General features: G+C 67.4%; 1 protein-coding gene and 1 long non-coding RNA gene across 2 annotated transcripts in view; both read right to left on the minus strand.

Moving 5' to 3' along the window:
• AXL (AXL receptor tyrosine kinase) overlaps nucleotides 1-12,303 on the minus strand; it is a 21,048-nt gene extending 8,745 nt beyond the window's left edge. Inside the window, 14 exon segments of the mRNA XM_080609539.1 lie at nucleotides 727-748; nucleotides 750-863; nucleotides 1,591-1,685; nucleotides 1,688-1,729; nucleotides 2,285-2,292; nucleotides 2,775-2,851; nucleotides 2,853-2,972; nucleotides 4,286-4,401; nucleotides 4,491-4,511; nucleotides 4,514-4,570; nucleotides 6,892-7,074; nucleotides 7,156-7,256; nucleotides 10,070-10,268; nucleotides 12,122-12,303. Coding sequence (XP_080465665.1) covers nucleotides 727-748; nucleotides 750-863; nucleotides 1,591-1,685; nucleotides 1,688-1,729; nucleotides 2,285-2,292; nucleotides 2,775-2,851; nucleotides 2,853-2,972; nucleotides 4,286-4,401; nucleotides 4,491-4,511; nucleotides 4,514-4,570; nucleotides 6,892-7,074; nucleotides 7,156-7,256; nucleotides 10,070-10,268; nucleotides 12,122-12,194 — 1,228 coding nt within the window. The 5' untranslated portion in view covers nucleotides 12,195-12,303.
• A 1,963-nt stretch (nucleotides 12,304-14,266) lies between these two features.
• On the minus strand, nucleotides 14,267-18,247 carry LOC308187378. The gene is made up of 3 exons (XR_013944646.1): nucleotides 17,872-18,247; nucleotides 17,628-17,736; nucleotides 14,267-17,572 (listed from the first exon to the last, which is right to left on the minus strand). It is a non-coding gene; the product is annotated as an uncharacterized lncRNA (long non-coding RNA).
• Between the last annotated feature and the right edge of the window lie 90 nt (nucleotides 18,248-18,337).

Below are 18,337 nucleotides of genomic sequence, written 5' to 3' on the forward strand. Positions count from 1 at the left end.
GGGGTGATGGGGACATTGGGGATATTGGGGTGACGGGGACATTGGGGTGACAGGGACACTGGGGTGCTGGCCATGGGGACGTGGGGTAATGGGGACATTGGGGTGATGGGGACATTGGGGGACATTGGGATGATGGGGACATCGGGGTGACGGGGACATTGGGGGTGATGGGGACATTGGGGACATTGGGGTGATGGGGATGATGGGGACACTGGGGTGCTGGGGACATTGGGGTGCTGGGGATGATGGGGACATTGGGATGAAGGGGACATTGGGGTGCTGGGGATATTGGGGACATTGGGGTGATGGGGACATTGGGGTAATAGGGACATTGGGGTGATGGGGATACGGGGGTGCTGGGGACGTTGGGGTGATTGGGACACTGGGAATATTGGGGTGATGGGTATGATGGGGACATTGGGGTGATGGGGACATTGGGGTGACGGGGACATTGGGTTGACGGGGACACTGGGGTGCTGGCCATGGGGACGTGGGGGTAATGGGGGACATTGGGGGTGACGGGGACATTGGGGACGTTGGGATGATGGGGATGTTGGGATGATGGGGGACATTGGGGTGCTGGGGACATTGGGGTGCTGGGGACATTGGGGTGCTGGGGATGATGGGGACATTGGGGTGACGAGGACATTGGGGTGCCGGCCATGGGGACGTGGGGGTGATGGGGACATTGGGGGTGCCGGCCACGGGGACGTGAGGGTGACTCACGGGCGAGCAGCAGCACGGGGGGGGCTCCAGGGCCCGTCCCCCGCCCCGGTGTAGGGGGAGACGCGCACCGAGAGGTTCTGCACGGCCGGCGCCAGCTCCAGCGTCTTCTCCTGCGCCAGCCCCACGTCCAGCACCACCTGGGGGGGGCGGGGGGGAGTTATGGGGTGGGGGGGGTCACGGGGTGAGTTATGGGGCTGGGGGGGGGCAGGGGGTGAGGGATGGGGCCGGGGGGGGGCAGGGGGTGAGTTATGGGGCTGGGGAGGGTCATGGGGTGAGGGATAGGGGGGCAGTGGAGGGGCAATGGGGTAATGGGGATCAATAGGGTAATGGGGGGGGGCAATGGGGTAATGGGGGGGGAATGGGGCTGGGGGGTCATGGGGTGAGTTATGGGGTGGGGGGGTCACGGGGTGAGTTATGGGGCTGGGGGGGTCATGGGGTGAGTTATGGGGTGGGGGGGTCACAGGGTGAGTTTATGGCTTGGGGAGGTCATGGGGTTAGGGGGCTGGGGGGGCAGGGGGTGAATTATGGGGCTGGGGGGGGTCACAGGGTGAGTTATGGGGCTGGGGGGTCACAGGGTGAGTTATGGGGCTGGGGGGGTCATGGGGTGAGTTATGGGGGCAGTGGAGGGGCGGGGGGGCAAAGGAGGCAATGGGGTAATGGGGGAGCAATGAGGGACAATGGGGGGGCAATGGGGAGGACAACTGGGGCAACGGGGGGGGCAATGGGAAAAGCACTGGGAGGGCACTGGGGAGGCAATGGGGCAATAGGGTGGCAATGGGGGGGGGGGTCAGGGGGGGTGCTGTGGGGTCAGTGGGGTGCCGGGGGGGGTGCCGGGGGGGGTTCCGGGGGGGGGGTGGGGTTCACCTCGGGGGCGCGGGCGCTGCGGTAGGCCAGCCGGTACCCCCGCAGCACCCCGTTGAGCTGCCCCCGCGGCGCCGCCCAGCGCACGCGCGCCCGCTCCCGTCCCGCTCCGCCGTCACGTTCTCGGGGGGGGCTCCGGGGGCTGCGGGGGGGGGGGGGGGTGAACAGGGTGGGGGGAGGAGGGTCAGACCCCACCCCTCGTCTGGGACCCCCCCCCCCTCCCCCCAAGTCAGCACAGCTGCCCCCAGGCCCCCCCTCCCCCCCCCAGTCCCTCCCAGTGCCCCCCCCCTCGGGACCTGGGTGCCCCCCCCTCCCCATGGGTCCCCCCCACACCCAGCCCCCCCCATTCCCATGGGACCCCAATATCCAGGCCCCCCCACCCCATAGGGACCCAGCCCCCCATCTCCATGGGGACCCCCACATCCAGCCCCCTATTCCCATAGGGTCAAGCCCCCAACCCCACGGGGACCCCAACATTTTGCCCCCCCCACCCCATAGGGACCCATCCCCATAGGGACCCCCCCCCATCCAACCCCCCCCACCCCCATAGGGACCCAGCCCCCCATCCGCATGGGGACCCCCATATTGAGCCCCCTATTCCCATAGGGTCAAGCCCCCAACCCCACGGGGACCCCAACATTTTGCCCCCCCCCACCCCATAGGGACCCATCCCCATAGGGACCCCCCCCCATCCAACCCCCCACCCTATAGGGACCCAGCCCCCCATCCCCATGGGGACCCCCATATTGAGCCCCCTATTCCCATAGGGTCAAGTCCCCAACCCCATGGGGACCCCAACATTTTGCCCCCCCACCCCATAGGGACCCATCCCCATAGGGACCCCCCCCCATCCAACTCCCCCCACCCCATAGGGACCCATCCCCATAGGGACCCCCCCCATCCAACCCCCCCACCCCATAGGGACCCATCCCCACAGGGACCCCCCCCCATCCAACCCCCCCACCCCATAGGGACCCATCCCCATAGGGACCCCCCCCCATCCAACCCCCCCCCCATCCAACCCCCCACCCCATAGGGACCCAGCCCCTCATCCCCATGGGGACCCCCACATCCGGCCCCCTATTCCCATAGGGTCAAGCCCCCCAACCCCACGGGGACCCCCAACATTTTGCCCCCCACCCCACGGGGCCCCCACCCCTCAGCCGTGCCCCCCCCCCCTAACTCACCCCCCCTCCAGCGTGGCCATGGGCACCCAGTGGGTCCAGGGCGAGGGCCCGCGGGCGCTGCGGCAGGAGACGCGCGCCCCGGTAGGCGGCGTAGGGCTGCAGCCCCTCGATGCGGTGGGCGAAGGGGGGCACCAGCACCACGCGGTTGTAGAGCCCCCCCGGGGCCACGCTGCTCAGGTCCTCGGCCTCCCCCACCGCCTGCGGGGACCCCGCGGAGGGGACAGCCCCAGGTCGGGGACACCGGGACGCCGCGGGTGGCCCCGACCCCGTGGGTGTCCCCAATCCCATGGATGACCCCAATGGGGACACCCCGGACCCCATGGATGTTCCCAGTAGGGACACCGGGACCCCGTGGGTGGCCCCAACCCCATGGATGTCCCCAATGGGGGACACCCCAGACCCCATGGATGTCCCCAGTAGGGGACACCTAGACCCCATGGGTGTCCCCAACCCCATGGGTGTTCCAACCCCATGGATGTCCCCAACCCATGGATGTCCCCAATCCCATGGATATTCCCAATGGGGACACCCGGACCCCGTGGATGTCCCCAACCCCATGGGTGTCCCCAACCCATGGATGTCCCTGAAGGGGACACCCAGACCCCATGGATGTTCCCAATAGGGACACCGGGACCCCATGGGTGGCCCCAACCCCGTGGATGTCCCCAATCCCATGGATATACCCAATGGGGACACCCGGGACCCCAATGGGGGACACCCGGACCCCCGTGGATGTCCCCAACCCCATGGATGACCCCAGTGGGGACACCCGGACCCCATGGATGATCCCAGTAGGGACACCTAGACCCCATGGGTGTCCCCAACCCCACAGATGTCCCCAACCCATGGATGTCCCCAGTCCCATGGATACACCCAATGGGGACACCCGGACCCCGTGGATGTCCCCAGCCCCATGGATGACCCCAGTGGGGACACCCGGACCCCACGGATGTCCCCAACCCATGGGTGTCCCCCAATCCCATGGATGTCCCCAATGGGGACACCCAGACCCCATGGATGTCCCCAACCCCATGGATGTCCCCAACCCCATAGATGTCCCCAACCCATGGGTGTCCCCCAACCCCATGGATGACCCCAATGGGGACACCCGGACCCCATGGATGTCTCCAACCCCATGGATGTCCCCAACCCATGGGTGTCCCAACCCCATGGATGACCCCAATAGGGGACACCCAGACCCCGTGGATGTCCCCAACCCCGTGGATGTCCCCAGCCCATGGACGTCCCTGCTGCCCCCCCCCCCCATTTGGGCCCACCCCAATTTAGGACCACCCCCACCCCAAAGACCCCCTCGCCCTGGGGGCGCCCCCAACGTCCCCAACCCCCCTGCCCCTCCCCATGTCCCCACGTGTCCCCCCCCCCCCTATTTCCACCTTCCCCCCTCAACGACCCCCCACCGGGGCAAAACCCAGGGGCAAATCCCGTACCCCCCCGGGACCAAATCCTCTTTTTTTTGGGGGGCGGACACGGGACCCCCCCCGCCCCCTTACCTGCAGGGTGCAGAGGCGCAGGGGGGCATCCCCGCTGGCCCCCGGCTCCCACCTCACCTCCAGCCACCGCGGCCCCGGCTTCACCAGCGCCAGGTTTTTGGGGCGCTGGGGTACCACTGGGGGGGGGGGGGGAGGATGAGTACGGACCCCCCCCCGGACCCCAAACCCCCCCCCCCCCAATGTGTCCCCCCCCCCCCCCACTGACCGGTGACGGCGGCGGTGCGGACGTGGTGATGCCGCGGGCGTTGTGGGCTTCGCAGGAGAAGGAGGCGCTGCGGTTCAGTCCTGGGGGGGGGGCATCGAGGGGGGGGGGGGAAATTTGGGGGGGTTGGAGGGGGTGGGGGGGCACCCCGGGGTGCTGGGGGGGTGGGGCTGGGGGGGGGTGGTGAGGGAGGGGTGGGGGTGAGGGGGGTGGGAGTAGGCGAGGGGGGGGTGAGGGGGGTGTAAAAAAAAAAGGGGGGGGGTGCACAGAAATGGGGGGGCACGAGGAGGGGGTGTGAAAAAAGGGGGGGCACGAGGAGGGGTGGGAAGAAAAGGGGGGGCAAGAGGAGGGGGTGCAAAAAAAAGGGGGGGGCTCAAAAAGGGGGGGCAAGAGGAGGGGGGGCATAAGGGGGGGGCATAAAGGGGGGGGGCACAAAGAGGAGGGCACAAAGAGGGGGCAAGGGGGGGGCACAAGGAGGGGGTGCAAAAAAAGGGGGGGGGCACAAAAAAGGGGGGGCAAGAGGAGGGGGGCACAAAGGGGGGGCACAGAAAGGGGGGGCACAAGGAGGGGGTGCAAAAAAAAGGGGGGGCATAAAGAGGGGGGGGCAACGGGGGGGGGCACGAGGGGGGGGCAAGGGGGGGGGTGTGAAAAAAGGGGGGGTGCACAAAAAGGGGGGGCAGGTGCACAAAAAAGGGGGGGCAGGTGCACAAGGGGGGGGTCATTGCACACACCAAAAGGGGGGGGGGCACGGGGAGGGGGGGGGTGCAGGTGCACGGGGGGGGAGCAGGTGCGGGGGGGGGGGGGCTCGAAGTGCCCCCGGGGGGGGGGGCACACGCGTGTGTGCGTGCACTGGGGAGCAGCGCGTGACCCCAAAACGCCCCCCCCCCCCGTCCCCACCTGCCCCCCATTTCCCCCCCCCCCCCCCCAAAGTCCCCGTGTGTCGTGCCCCCCCCATCCCCTGTGTCCCCCCCCCCCCGCTCCTTGCCGGGGGGGGGGGCGGCCGGGGGGGGGGCCGTGTCCCCCCGTGAGTCACGGCGCCGTCACCTCCAGCCACCCGCTGCCCCCGCTGAGTCACCGCCCCCCCGGGACAGGAATGTGCCCCCCCCCGGCACCGGCACCCGTTGCACCCCGGATCCCACTGCAACCCAATCGCCCCCGCGCCACCCCAAAAACCCCCATTGCAACCCAAAACCCCCACTGCGCCCCCAAACCCCTGTGGAACCCCAGCCCCCCCCCATTGCACCCCAGCCCCAAATCGCACCCCAAAATCCCCATTGCACCCCAAAACCCCCATCGCACCCCAGCCCCAAATCGCACCCTAAAAACCCCATCACACCCCCAAACCCCCCTGCACCCCCAAACCCCTCATAGCCCCCCAAAACCCCCATCACACCCCAAAACCCCATCGCACCCCAAACCCCCCATCACACCCCATCCCCAAACCCCACCCCGATCTCCCCATCGCACCCCCAAACCCCATTGCCCCCCAAACCCCCCCATTGCACCCCAAAACCCCCATCACACCCCAAACCCCATCGCACCCCCAAACCCCCATCACACCCCCCAAACCCTCCAATGCACCCCATCCCCAAATCCCACCCCGATCTCCCCATCACACCCCCACAAACCCCATCGCACCCCAAAACCCCCATTGCACCCCAGCCCCAAATTGCACCCTAAAAAGCCCATCACACCCCCAAACCCCCCTGCACCCCAAAACCCCCATAGCCCCCCAAAACCCCCATAGCCCCCCAAAACCCCCATCGCACCCCAAAACCCCATTGCACCCCAGCCCCAAATTGCACCCTAAAAACCCCATCACACCCCCAAACCCCCCTGCACCCCAAAACCCCCCTGCACCCCAAAACCCCCATAGCCCCCCAAAACCCCCATTGCACCCCAAAACCCCCATCACACCCCCAAACCCCATTGCCCCCCAAACCCCATCGCACCCCCAAACCCCCCATTGTACCCCAAAACCCCCATCACACCCCAGCCCCAAATCCCCCCCCGATCTCCCCATCACACCCCCAAACCCCCCTGCACCCCAAACCCCCCTGCACCCCAAAACCCCCCTGCACCCCAAAACCCCCATAGCCCCCCAAAACCCCCATTGCACCCCAAAACCCCCATCACACCCCCAAACCCCATTGCCCCCCAAACCCCATCGCACCCCCAAACCCCCCATTGTACCCCAAAACCCCCATCACACCCCAGCCCCAAATCCCCCCCCGATCTCCCCATCACACCCCCAAACCCCCCTGCACCCCAAACCCCCCATCACACCCCCAAACCCCATTGCACCCTAAAAACCCCATCACACCCCCAAACCCCATCACACCCCCAAACCCCCCTGCACCCCAAAACCCCCATCGCACCCCAGCACCCCCCGGCCCCCCCTCACCGGCCAGCACCAGCGTGGAGGGGGCGCGCGCCAGGGGCTCGAGCAGGGAGTTGAGGGGGGCCCCGTCCCGCAGCCAGATGAGCCGCACGGGCTCGGGGGGGCCGCGGGCGCCGCAGCTCAGGTTGAAGGGGGTGTCAGCCCCCACCTCCAGGTCCTGCGGCTCCTCCAGGAAGAAGGGCAGCCCTGACGGAGGCGGGGGGGGGGGGGGTTACCGGGGGGGCGCGGCACGGTGGGCGTCCCCCACCCATGGGTGCTGCCGCTCACCCTCCAGCTGCAGGTGAGCCTCGGTGGACAGGAGCTGCTCGCCGCCGGCGCGCACCCAGCACTGGTAGCGCCCCACGTCCGAGAGCTGCACGGCCGGGATGCTGCGGGGGGCGGCACGGGTCAGGCACGGGGGGGGGGGGGCACGGGATAACGTGGGAGAACACGGGACAACGCGGGACAACGCGGGAGAACACGGGACAACATGGGAGAACACGGGACAACGCGGGAGAACACGGGATGGTGTGAGGTGTGACAACATGGAGCAACGCGGCGTGGTGCAAGGTGGCCCGGCGATGCAACGCGGCACGACACGGTGCAACACGGCACGACGTGGTGCAAGACGGCACGACACATTGCAATGCAGCACGACGTGGTGCAACACGGCACGACATGGTGCAACATGACACGACATGGTGCAACACGTCACGACACGGTGCAACACATCACAACATGATGCAACACAGCACGACGTGGTGCAATGCAGCACGACACGGTGCAACATGGCACAACATGGTGCAACATGGCACGACACGGTGCAACACGTCATGACACAGTGCAACATGGCACGACACGGTGCAACGCAGCACAACGTGGTGCAAGATGGCACAACGTGGTGCAAGATGGCACAGCAGTGCAACATGGCATGACACAGTGCAACGCGGCACGACACGGTGCAACATGGCACAACATGGTGCAACATGGCACGACACGGTGCAACACGTCACAACACGGTGCAACATGGCACGACACGGTGCAACGCAGCACAACGTGGTGCAAGATGGCACAACGTGGTGCAAGATGGCACAGTAGTGCAACATGGCATGACACAGTGCAACGCGGCACGACATGGTGCAACATGGCACGATGTGGTGCAACATGGCACGACGTGGTGCAATGCAGCACGACATGGTGCAAGATGGCATGACGTGGTGTGACATGGCACAACGTGGTGCAACACAGCATGGCAGTGCAACACGGCATGACAATGCAATGCAGCACAACATGGTGCAACATGGCATGACGGTGCAGTGCAGCACAACATGGTGCAAGATGGCATGACACGGTGCAGCATGGCACGACACGGTGCAACACATCACGACATGATGCAACACAGCACGACGTGGTGCAGTGCAGCACGACACGGTGCAACATGGCACGACACGGTGCAACATGGCACGACACGGTGCAACGTGGCAGGACGGTGCAACATGGCATGACGTGGTGCAAGGCAGCACGACATGGTGCAGGATGGCATGACATGGTGCAACATGGCACGACAGTGCAACGCAGCACGACGTGGTGCAACATGGCATGACGTGGTGCAACATGGCATGACGTGGTGCAACATGGCATGACACAGTGCAACACGGCACGACATGGTGCAACGCAGCACGACGTGGTGCAACATGGCACGACACAGTGCAATGCAGCACGACGTGGTGCAACGCAGCATGACGTGGTGCAAGATGGCATGACATGGTGCAACATGGCACGACGTGGTGCAAGGCAGCACAACATGGTGCAACATGGCATGACACGGTGCAACGCGGCACGACATGGTGCAGGATGGCACGACATGGTGTAACACGGCACGACAGTGCAACACAGCACGACGTCGTGCAATGCAGCATGACAGTGCAACATGGCACGGCGGTGCAACACGGCATGACACAGCGCAACGCGGCACGACATGGTGCAACATGGCACAACATGGTGCAAGGCAGCACGACACGGCGCAAGGCGGCACGACGCAACACGGCACAGCACGGCACAGTGCAACACGGCATGGCAGGGGACGGTGCAACACAAGAGCATGGCACAAGGTGGTGTAGGACAACGCAGTGCAACATGGCACGGTGCAACGCAGCAGCATGGCGTGGCACGGTGCAACACAGCACAGTGCAACACAGCACGGTGCACCATGGAGCAGTGCCACCCAACGGAGCATGGCACGGCGTGGTGCAACATGGCCTGGCGTGACACAGAAGGGTGAGACGCGAGATAGCACGGCACAGGGCAGTGCAAAACGTCACGGTGCAAGATAACAGAGCACGGCACGGCACAGCGCAGCACGTCACGGTGCAACACAACAGAGCACGGCACAGGATGATGCAACACGTCACAGCGCAACACGACAGAGCACGGCACGGCACGGTGCAATAAATCACGGTGCAATAAATCACAGTGCAACGCGTCACGGTGCAACACATCATGGTGCAAAACAGAGCATGCATGGTGCAACACATCACGGTGCAACACGTCATGGTGCAACACGTCACGGTGCAACACAACAGAGCACAGCACGTCACGGTGCAATAAATCACGGTGCAAGACGTCACAGCGCAACACGACAGAGCACAGCATGTCACGGTGCAATAAGTCACGGTGCAATAAATCACAGTGCAACGCGTCATGGTGCAACACATCATGGTGCAAAACAGAGCGTGCATGGCATGTCACGGTGCAACACGTCACGGTGCAACACGACAGAGCACGGCACATCATGGTGCAATAAATCACGGTGCAACACGTCACTGTGCAATAAATCGTGGTGCAACACGTCACAGTGCAACACAACAGAGCATGCATGGCATGTCACGGTGCGATAAATCATGGTGCAATAAATCACGGTGCAACACGTCACGGTGCAACACGTCATGGTGCAAAAGGACAGAGCATGCATGGCATGTCAGTGCAATAAATCACAGTGCAACACGTCACGGTGCAACACGTCACGGTGCAACACAACAGAGCATGCATGGCATGTCACGGTGCAATAAATCACGGTGCAACACGTCACGGTGCAACATGCCACCGTGCAACACGTCACGGTGCAACACAACAGAGCACGGCGGCGCACGGTGCACCAGGGCGCGGTGCCCCCCGGCACGGTGCCCCCCCCCCCGGTGCTCACCTGAGCTCGCTGGTGCCCAGCCAGACGTCGTCGCTCAGCGGCACCTGCGCCTGGTCGCTGTCGGCCAGCTCCAGGGGCAGCCCGTTGCGCCGCCACCCCATTTCGGGGGGCTCGCCGGCCCCCCGCGCCCGGCACCGCAGCCGCACCGCCTTGCCCAGCGAGGAGGTGACGTTGGAGGGGTTCTCCAGGAACACCAAGCCTGGGGGGGGTGGGGGGTGGGGGAATGTGGGGGGGGGTGGCGGGGTGCTGAGGGCGACCCCCCCCCCCAAAAAAGGGACCCCTACTTTGAAAAGGGACCCCTACATCAAAAAGGGGCCCCTATATCAAAAAGGGGCCCCTACATCAAAAAGGGGCCCCTACATCAAAAAGGGACCCCTACATCAAAAAGGGACCCCCCACCTCAAAAAGGGCCCCCCCCCCAAAAGGGAAACCCCTCCCTCAAAAAGGAACCCCCCCCCCTTCGAAAAGGAACTCCCCTCTCAAAAAGGGACCCCCCCACCCCAAAAAAGGGACCCCTCCCTCAAAAAGGGACCCCTCCCTCAAAAAGGGACCCCCTCCTTCAAAAAGGGACCCCCACCTTCATAAAGGACCCCCCCCAAAAAAAGGGACACCCCCCTCAGAAAGGGACCCCTACCTCAAAAAGGGACACCCCCCCCCAAAAAAAGGACCCCTACTTCAAAAAGGGACACTCCCCCCTCCCAAAAAGGACCCCCCCACAAATTTGAACCCCCCCCCCAAAAAAAAGGACCCCCCCAAAAAATTAGAGACCCCCTCCCCAAACGCTGGTGGCAGCCGGGGGGGGAGGGCCGCCGGACACCTGGGTGCCGGGGGGGGGGCGTGGGAAGGGAAGCGGGGGTCACGTCCCCGTCCCCGCCGCGCTCCCCCGGGAGCCTTCAGGCATCCCCGGCATCTGTGCCCCCCCCCACCCCCGGGACCCCCCCCCCCCCCGTGTGTGTCCCCCCCCCCCCCTTGGGGCGCCAGGGTGGGGCCGTGGGGCGCGGCCGTAACCAGCCCCAGATGTCTGGCCCCGGGACGGCAGGCGGCGTCCCCCCCCCCACCCCGTGTCCCCCCCCCCCCCACCCTGTGCCCCCCACCCTGTGTCCCCCACCCTGTGACATCCCCCCCCAGCACTGGGGGGGGGGGGCTTTGCCTTCCCCCCCCCCTTCCACTTCCCAGCCTGGGGGAAACTGAGGCACGGTGGGGTTGGGGACCCCCCCCCCCCTTCCAAAAAGGGACCTGTACCCAAAGTGCCCCCCCCCGAAAAGGGTGTCACGAAGGGACACCCAAAAGGGGGAACCCTAAAAATGCCCCCCCCCCCCCCGTTGCCCACCCCGTGGCCGTCCCCAAAGGGACCCCCCAAAATGGGGACCCCCCCAAAATGGGGGGGGGACGGACCCCAAAGGGTTGTCCCCAAAAGGACCCTTCTAAAGCCCCCCCCCCAAGGGCTTTCCCCAAGCAGCCCCCCCCCAAAGCTTTCCCCCGAGGTGACCCCCCCAACAGAGACCTCCCCAAAGAGCCCCCCCAAAAAAGACCCCTCCAAAGAGCCCCCCCCAACAGAGACCTCCCCAAAGAGCCCCCCCAAAAAAAGACCCCTCCAAAGAGCCCCCCCCCCAAAGAGACCTCCCCAAAGAGCCCCCCCGGAAGGGTTCCCCCAGCTTCCCCCCCCCCAGACGGGGACCCCCCAAAGCCCCCCCCCTTTGGGGGGGGGTCTCCCAAAAGAGCTCCCCCCAAAAGGCCCCTCCCTAAAAGCCCCCCTCCAAATCCCCCCCCCCCAAATCCCCCCCCCGAGTCCTCCCCCCCCCCAGAGGGGAACCTCCCAAAGCCCCCTCCTATGGGGGGGGGGGCTCCCCCAAAAGCCCCCCCCCAAAGCCCCCCCCCCAGGGCATCCCCAAAAGACCCCCCCGGAGCCCCCCCCCCAAAAAAAAACTCCCCCCTAAAAGCGCCCCCCTCGGGCAACCCCCCCCAAAAAGCGCCTTTCCCCAAACTTTTCCCCCAAAATGACCCCCCCAAAAAAAAACAACCCCCCCCCGCCCCTCCCCCCCCGGGACTCACCGCTCGGGGCCGGGTCGGTGCCGAGGGCGGCGGCCGCCAGCAGCGCCAGCAGCGCGGGGCTGAGTCGCGACATCGGGGCCGCGATCGCGACACGGGACCGGGACCGGGACCGGGACCGGGACCGGGACCGGGGCCGGGGCCGGGCGGTGCCCGGGGGGGGGGGGCAGGGGTTAAGGGGGAGGAGGAGGAGGAGGGGGAGGAGGAAGAGGAGGAAAGTTCGGGCTGGGACGCTCCGGCCGCGCCCGCCGGGGGGGCCCAGGAAGGGGGGGGGGGAGGGATGGAGAAGGGGAGGGGGGGACTGGGAGGGGGGAGTCCGAACTGGGAGCGGGAGGGGGTGAACTGGGAGCGGGAGGGGGTGGACTGGGAGGGACGGGGGCGAACTGGGAGCGGGAGGGGGTGAACTGGGAGGGACGGGGGCGAACTGGGAGCGGGAGGGGGTGAACTGGGAGCGGGAGGGGGTGAACTGGGAGAGGGGGAGTCCGAACTGGGAGCGGGAGGGGGTGAACTGGGAGCGGGAGGGGGCGAACTGGGAGGGGGGGAGTCCGAACTGGGAGCGGGAGGGGGTGAACTGGGAGCGGGAGGGGGCGAACTGGGAAGGACAGGGGCGAACTGGGAGGGACGGGGGCGAACTGGGAGGGGGGGAGTCCGAACTGGGAACGGGAGGGGGTGAACTGGGAGGGTAGGGGGCAAACTGGGAGCGGGATGGGGGCGAACTGGGAGCGGGAGGGGGCGAACTGGGAGCGGGATGGGGGCGAACTGGGAGTGGGAGGGGGTGAACTGGGAGCGGGAGGGGGCGAACTGGGAGGGACGGGGGCAAACTGGGAGGGGGGGAGTCCGAACTGGGAGCGGGAGGGGGTGAACTGGGAGCGGGAGGGGGCGAACTGGGAGGGACGGGGGCGAACTGGGAGGGACGGGGGCAAACTGGGAGGGGGGGAGTCTGAACTGGGAGCGGGAGGGGGTGAACTGGGAGCGGGAGGGGGCGAACTGGGAGGGGGGAGTCCAAACTGGGAGCGGGAGGGGGTAAACTGGGAGTGGGAGGGGGTGAACTGGGAGCGGGAGGGGGCAAAGTGGGAGCGGGGGGGGGAGGGGCGAACTGGGAGGGGGGGAGTCCGAACTGGGAGCGGGAAGGGGTGAACTGGGAGAGGGGGAGTCCAAACTGGGAGCGGGAGGGGGTGAACTGGGAGCGGGAGGGGGCGAACTGGGAGGGGGGAGTCCGAACTGGGAGTGGGAGGGGGCAAACTGGGAGCTGGAGGGGGTAAACTGGGTGCGGGGGGGGGAGGGGGCAAACTGGGAGAGGGGGAGTCCGAACTGGGAGCAGGAGGGGGTGAACTGGGAGTGGGTAAACTGGGAGCAGGGGGGAGGCAAACAGGGACCAGGGCCCCAAACTGGGACTGGGATGGAGTTGGGGGGGGGGAGACACCGAACTGGGAGCAGGGGGCCCCAAACTGGGAGCAGGGGGACGCAAACTGGGAGCAGAGAACCCCAAACTGGGACTGGGATGAAGGGGGGGCTCTCAAACTGGGACTGGGGGGGACGCAATTTGGAGGGGGGGGGTGAACTGGGGACCCCCCGAATTGGGACCGGGGGGCCCCAAACTGGGAGCAGGGCCCCCAAACTGGGAGCAGGGCCCCAAACTGGGAGCAGGGCCCCCAGACCAGTCCAGGAGGCACCGGGGGGGGGCCCTGGGCACTTCCTGCCCCCGTCTCATACCGAAAGGGGAAGGGGCCGTGCCCCCCCCGTGCCCCCCCCGGGGATTTTCGGCCCCCCCCCCCGGCTCCGGCTCTCCCACGGGGCCCGATCCGGGGCGCTCAGCGCCCCCCCCCCCCGCGGCGGGGCCCCCCCCCGGGCGGCGCAGCCCCTCGGGGACCCCCCCCCAGCTCCCGTGCCCCGTGCAAGGGCTTGCACGGCCGCTGCGACACCGCCGTGCCCCGTGCGATGCCGGTGGGCGCCGTGCAAGGCTTGCACCCCTGGTGCAGCACGAGCACGCCCCGTGCAAGCTTAACGCACCCCGTGCAAGGCTTGCACGCTTGACGCGACACCGGCACGCCCCGTGCAAGCTCAGTGCACGACGTGCAAGGCTTGCACGCTCCGTGCACCACCAGCACGCCCCGTGCAAGCTCAGTGCACCCCGATCCAGACTTACGCACCCCGTGCGACGCCAGCATGCCCCGTGCGAGCCCGATGCACCCCGTGCAAGGCTGGCACGCTCCGTACAACACCAGCACGCGCCGTGCAACCTCAGCGTACCCCGTGCAAGGCTTGCACACTTGATGCAACACCAGCACGCCCCGTGCAAGCTCAGTGCACCCCAATCAAGGCTTGCACACCGCGTGCAACACCAGCGTGCACCCTGTGCAAGGCTTGCACACTCCACACAGCACCAGCACACCCTGTGCAAGCTCAGTGCACCCCAATCAAGGCTTGCACGCCCCGTGCACCACCAGCATGCCCTGTGCAAGCTTCATGCACCCCGTGCAAGGCTTGCGCACCCCGTGCACCACCAACGTGCCTCGTGCAAGTTTAACGCAACCCAATCAAGGCTTGCACGCCCTGTGCACCACCAACGTGCCTCGTGCAAGTTAAACGCAACCCAATCAAGGCTTGCACGCCCCGTGCACCACCAGCATGCCCAGTGCAAGCTTCATGCTCCCCGTGCAAGGCTTGCGCACCCCGTGCACCACCACCGTGCCTCGTGCAAGTTTAACGCAACCCAATCAAGGCTTGCACGCCCTGTGCAACACCAGCACAACCCGTGCAAGCTTAATGCAGCCCGTGCAAGGCTTGCACACCCTGTGTAACACCAACGTGCCTCGTGCAAGTTTAACGCAACCCAATCAAGGTTTGCACGCCCCGTGCAAGCTCGGCGCACCCCAATCAAGCCTTGCACGCTTGGTGCACCACCGGCACGCCCCGTGCGACACCAGCGGCCCCCGTGCGACGCCGCGGCCGGCCGCCGGCTTGCGCAACGGGCGGAGGCGTCGCGGGGCGAGCGCGGCTGCGCCGAGGCATTTCCTGCCGCCCCCTCGCCGGGGCGCGAAGCAGCGCGGGTGCCCCCCCCCCCCCGTCACCCCCCCACACACACACCCCTTTGCACCAGGCTGCGGGGATATCGCGGGGGGTCCCACGCGGCCGACCCGTTTTTGCTGGGATTCGCCCCAAAATCTGGCCACGGTGCTGCTGCGGGGGGCACCGCGTGGCACGGGGACGCGGGGATGGGATGGGGGCGCGGGGAGGGGGACATGGGGAGGGGGACACGGGGGGGGGACATGGGGACACAACCACTTGGGGCCGGCGGTCCCGGAGCCCCCAGGGGACCCCCCAACCCTCACCACTGCCCCCCCGCCCCCCCCATGCCCGGGAACTGGCTGTGCTCCCGGTGACGCCGCCGGCACCGAGCCAGCGGGGCCGGGGATGGGGCCAGGGCTCCTCGTGCCACCGGACGGGGACGGAGACGGGGACGGGGACGGGACGGGGACGGGGACGGGGACCCGGTGGGTAAGGCCGGGCGCGGGCCGCGGTGACGGCAGCCTTGGCGGCGGCCTGGGTGACATCAGCCGGCGGCGTGCGCCAGCCCAGCTGCGCCGGGAAGGCCGGAGCAGAGGCCCCGAGGCACCGGCACCGGCACGGCCCCGCTGCGCCACGACCGGGGACACCGCCTTGGGGACGCCGCGCCGGGGTCGCCGTGCCGGGGACACGGCACCGGGGGTCGCCGCCTTGGGGACGCCGCGCCGGGGTTGCCACCCTTGGGACGTGTCGTGCCGTGCCGTGCCATCATCCCAAATTTTGGGGTCACCGGCCTTAGGGGGACGGGGGGCAGTGAGCCCCGTCCCCTTTGTGCCCTCTCCGGGGTTGTTGGTGTCCCCTCCTGGCTGGCCTCGGGGACACCGGGGGACGGGGACAGGCACAGGGGCTTGGGATGGGCACAGGGGCTTGGGGACATGCAGTGGGGTGTGGGGGACATGCGCAGGGGCTTGGGGACAGGCACAGGGTCTTGGGGACACGCAGTGGGGTGTGGGGGACATGTAGAGGGGCTTGGGGACACTCACAGGGTCTTGGGGATAAGTGCCAGGGGCTTGGGGACATACACAGGGGCTTGGGGACATGCAGTGGGGCATGGGGGACACGCAGAGGGGCTTGGGGACATGCGCAGGGGCTTGGGGACATACACAGGGGCTTGGGGACATACACAGGGGCTTGGGGACACGCAGAGGGGCTTGGGGACAAATGCCAGGGGCTTGGGGACACGCGTACAATTTTGAGGACACGCACGGGGACACGCGCGAAGCCTTGGGGGTCAAGCGCCGGGGGCTGGGGGACACGCAGCAGGACACGGGGTCATGCAAAATGGGGCACGGGGACGGACACCGGGGCTTGGGGACGGACACCAGGACACAGGGACAGACACCAGGACGCGGGGACGGACACCAGGGCATGGGGACAGACACCGGGACACGGGGACAGTCACCAGGACATGGGAACGGACACCAGGGCATGGGGACAGTCACCAGGGCACGGGGACGGACACCGGGGCACAGGGACGGCCTCGTGCCACTGCAGGTGCCGGTGTTGTTTGCACGCCGGGCGCTGCCGGCGGCTCACGTGGAGGGGCCGGCCCGGTTGTGCAACGCCCGCGCTGGAAATTTCCGTGCAAGGGGGGGGCTCAGGGAGGGGGGGGTCCAAGCCGTGCCGGACCCCCCCCGGCCGAGGAGCGTCGAGTGTTTTCGGGAGCAAACACAAAGGGATCACCGGGGTTGCACAACCGCCGCCTCGCTGGCCGGCAGCGCCGAAACCCGGCCCGAAACCTGGCCCGTGGTGACCCCCCCCGCCTCCCCCCATGGGGGTGTCACCCCCCCCCCCCCCGTGCACGGGACCCCCCTGCTCATGGGGGTCTGGGGCGGTTTCTGGGGGGGGGGTCCGGTGGGTGGGCGGCCACGGGGGCAGCCATGTGGTGGGGGTCCCCTCCGTGCGTGGCCCCTCTGGGGGTGTCCCCCCCCGTGGTGTGCCCCTCTGCTGAGCACCCCCCCGTTGGGCAGCTCCCTCCACGGGCATCGCCCCGTTGAGTGTCCCCGGTGGAGCAGCTCCGCATGGCCCCAGCTGCAGTTCCCTTGGGGACACGCAGCGGGATGTGGGGACACCGGAGCGCGGGGACACGGCCCTGGGGCACGGGGAAGTGCCCGGGGGGCTTGGGGACACGCGCCAGGGGCAGGGGGACGTGCTCCAGGGCTTGGGGACATGCTCCAGGGCTTGGGGACATGCACAGGAGCGTGGAGGACAAGGCTTGGTGACATGTAGCAGGACACGGGGACAGGCAGGGGAGCGTAGGGACATGGCACCTTGTACCCTGCCTTGGGGACAGGCTCTGTGCTGGGGGACACGCCTGGCACAGCGCTTGGGGACGCACACGGCATGTTGCTTAGGGACACGATGCTTGGGGACATGCATGGCCTGCTGCTCGGGGACACACCGCTCAGGGACATGCTGCTTGGGGACACGCTGACTTGGGGACATGCATGACCTGCTGCTCGGGGACATGATGCCAGGGGACACGCATGGCACACTGCATGGGGACATGAAGCCTGGGGAAATGCATGGCACACTGCTTGGGGACACGCTGACTTGGGGACACGCATGGCACACTGCTTGGGGACACGCATGGCACACTGCTTGGGGACATGCTGCTTGGGGACATGCACGGCACACTGCTTGGGGACACGCTGCTTGGCGACACGCTGACTTGGGGACACGCTGACTTGGGGACATGCATGGCCTGCTGCTTGGGGACATGATGCCTAGGGAAATGCATGGCACACTGCTTGGGGACACGCTGCTCGGGGACACGCATGGCACACTGCATGGGGACATGAAGCCTGGGGACATGCATGGCCTGCTGCTCGGGGACACCATGCTCGAGGACATGCATGCCATGCTTCTCGGGGACACGCTGACACGGGGACATGCTGCTTGGGGACCCACTGCTCAGGGGACACGCTGCTTGGGGACACGCGTGGCATGTTGCCTGGGGACACGCTGCTCGGGGATGCGCCGCTTGGGGACGCGCCTGGCACGCTGCGCGGGGACACGCCTGACACACTGCCCCGTGCTGCTCGGGGACACGCCTGACACGCTGCCCCGTGCTGCCCCCGGGAGAGGGGAGGGCCGAACCTTGTGCAATACCTGGCGGGAGGCGTGGGGAGGAGAGGCGGAGGGGGGGGACAC

Source organism: Anser brachyrhynchus (genome assembly GCF_964034855.1).
Source record: "Anser brachyrhynchus genome assembly, contig: SCAFFOLD_428, whole genome shotgun sequence".
Lineage (NCBI taxonomy): Eukaryota > Metazoa > Chordata > Aves > Anseriformes > Anatidae > Anser > Anser brachyrhynchus.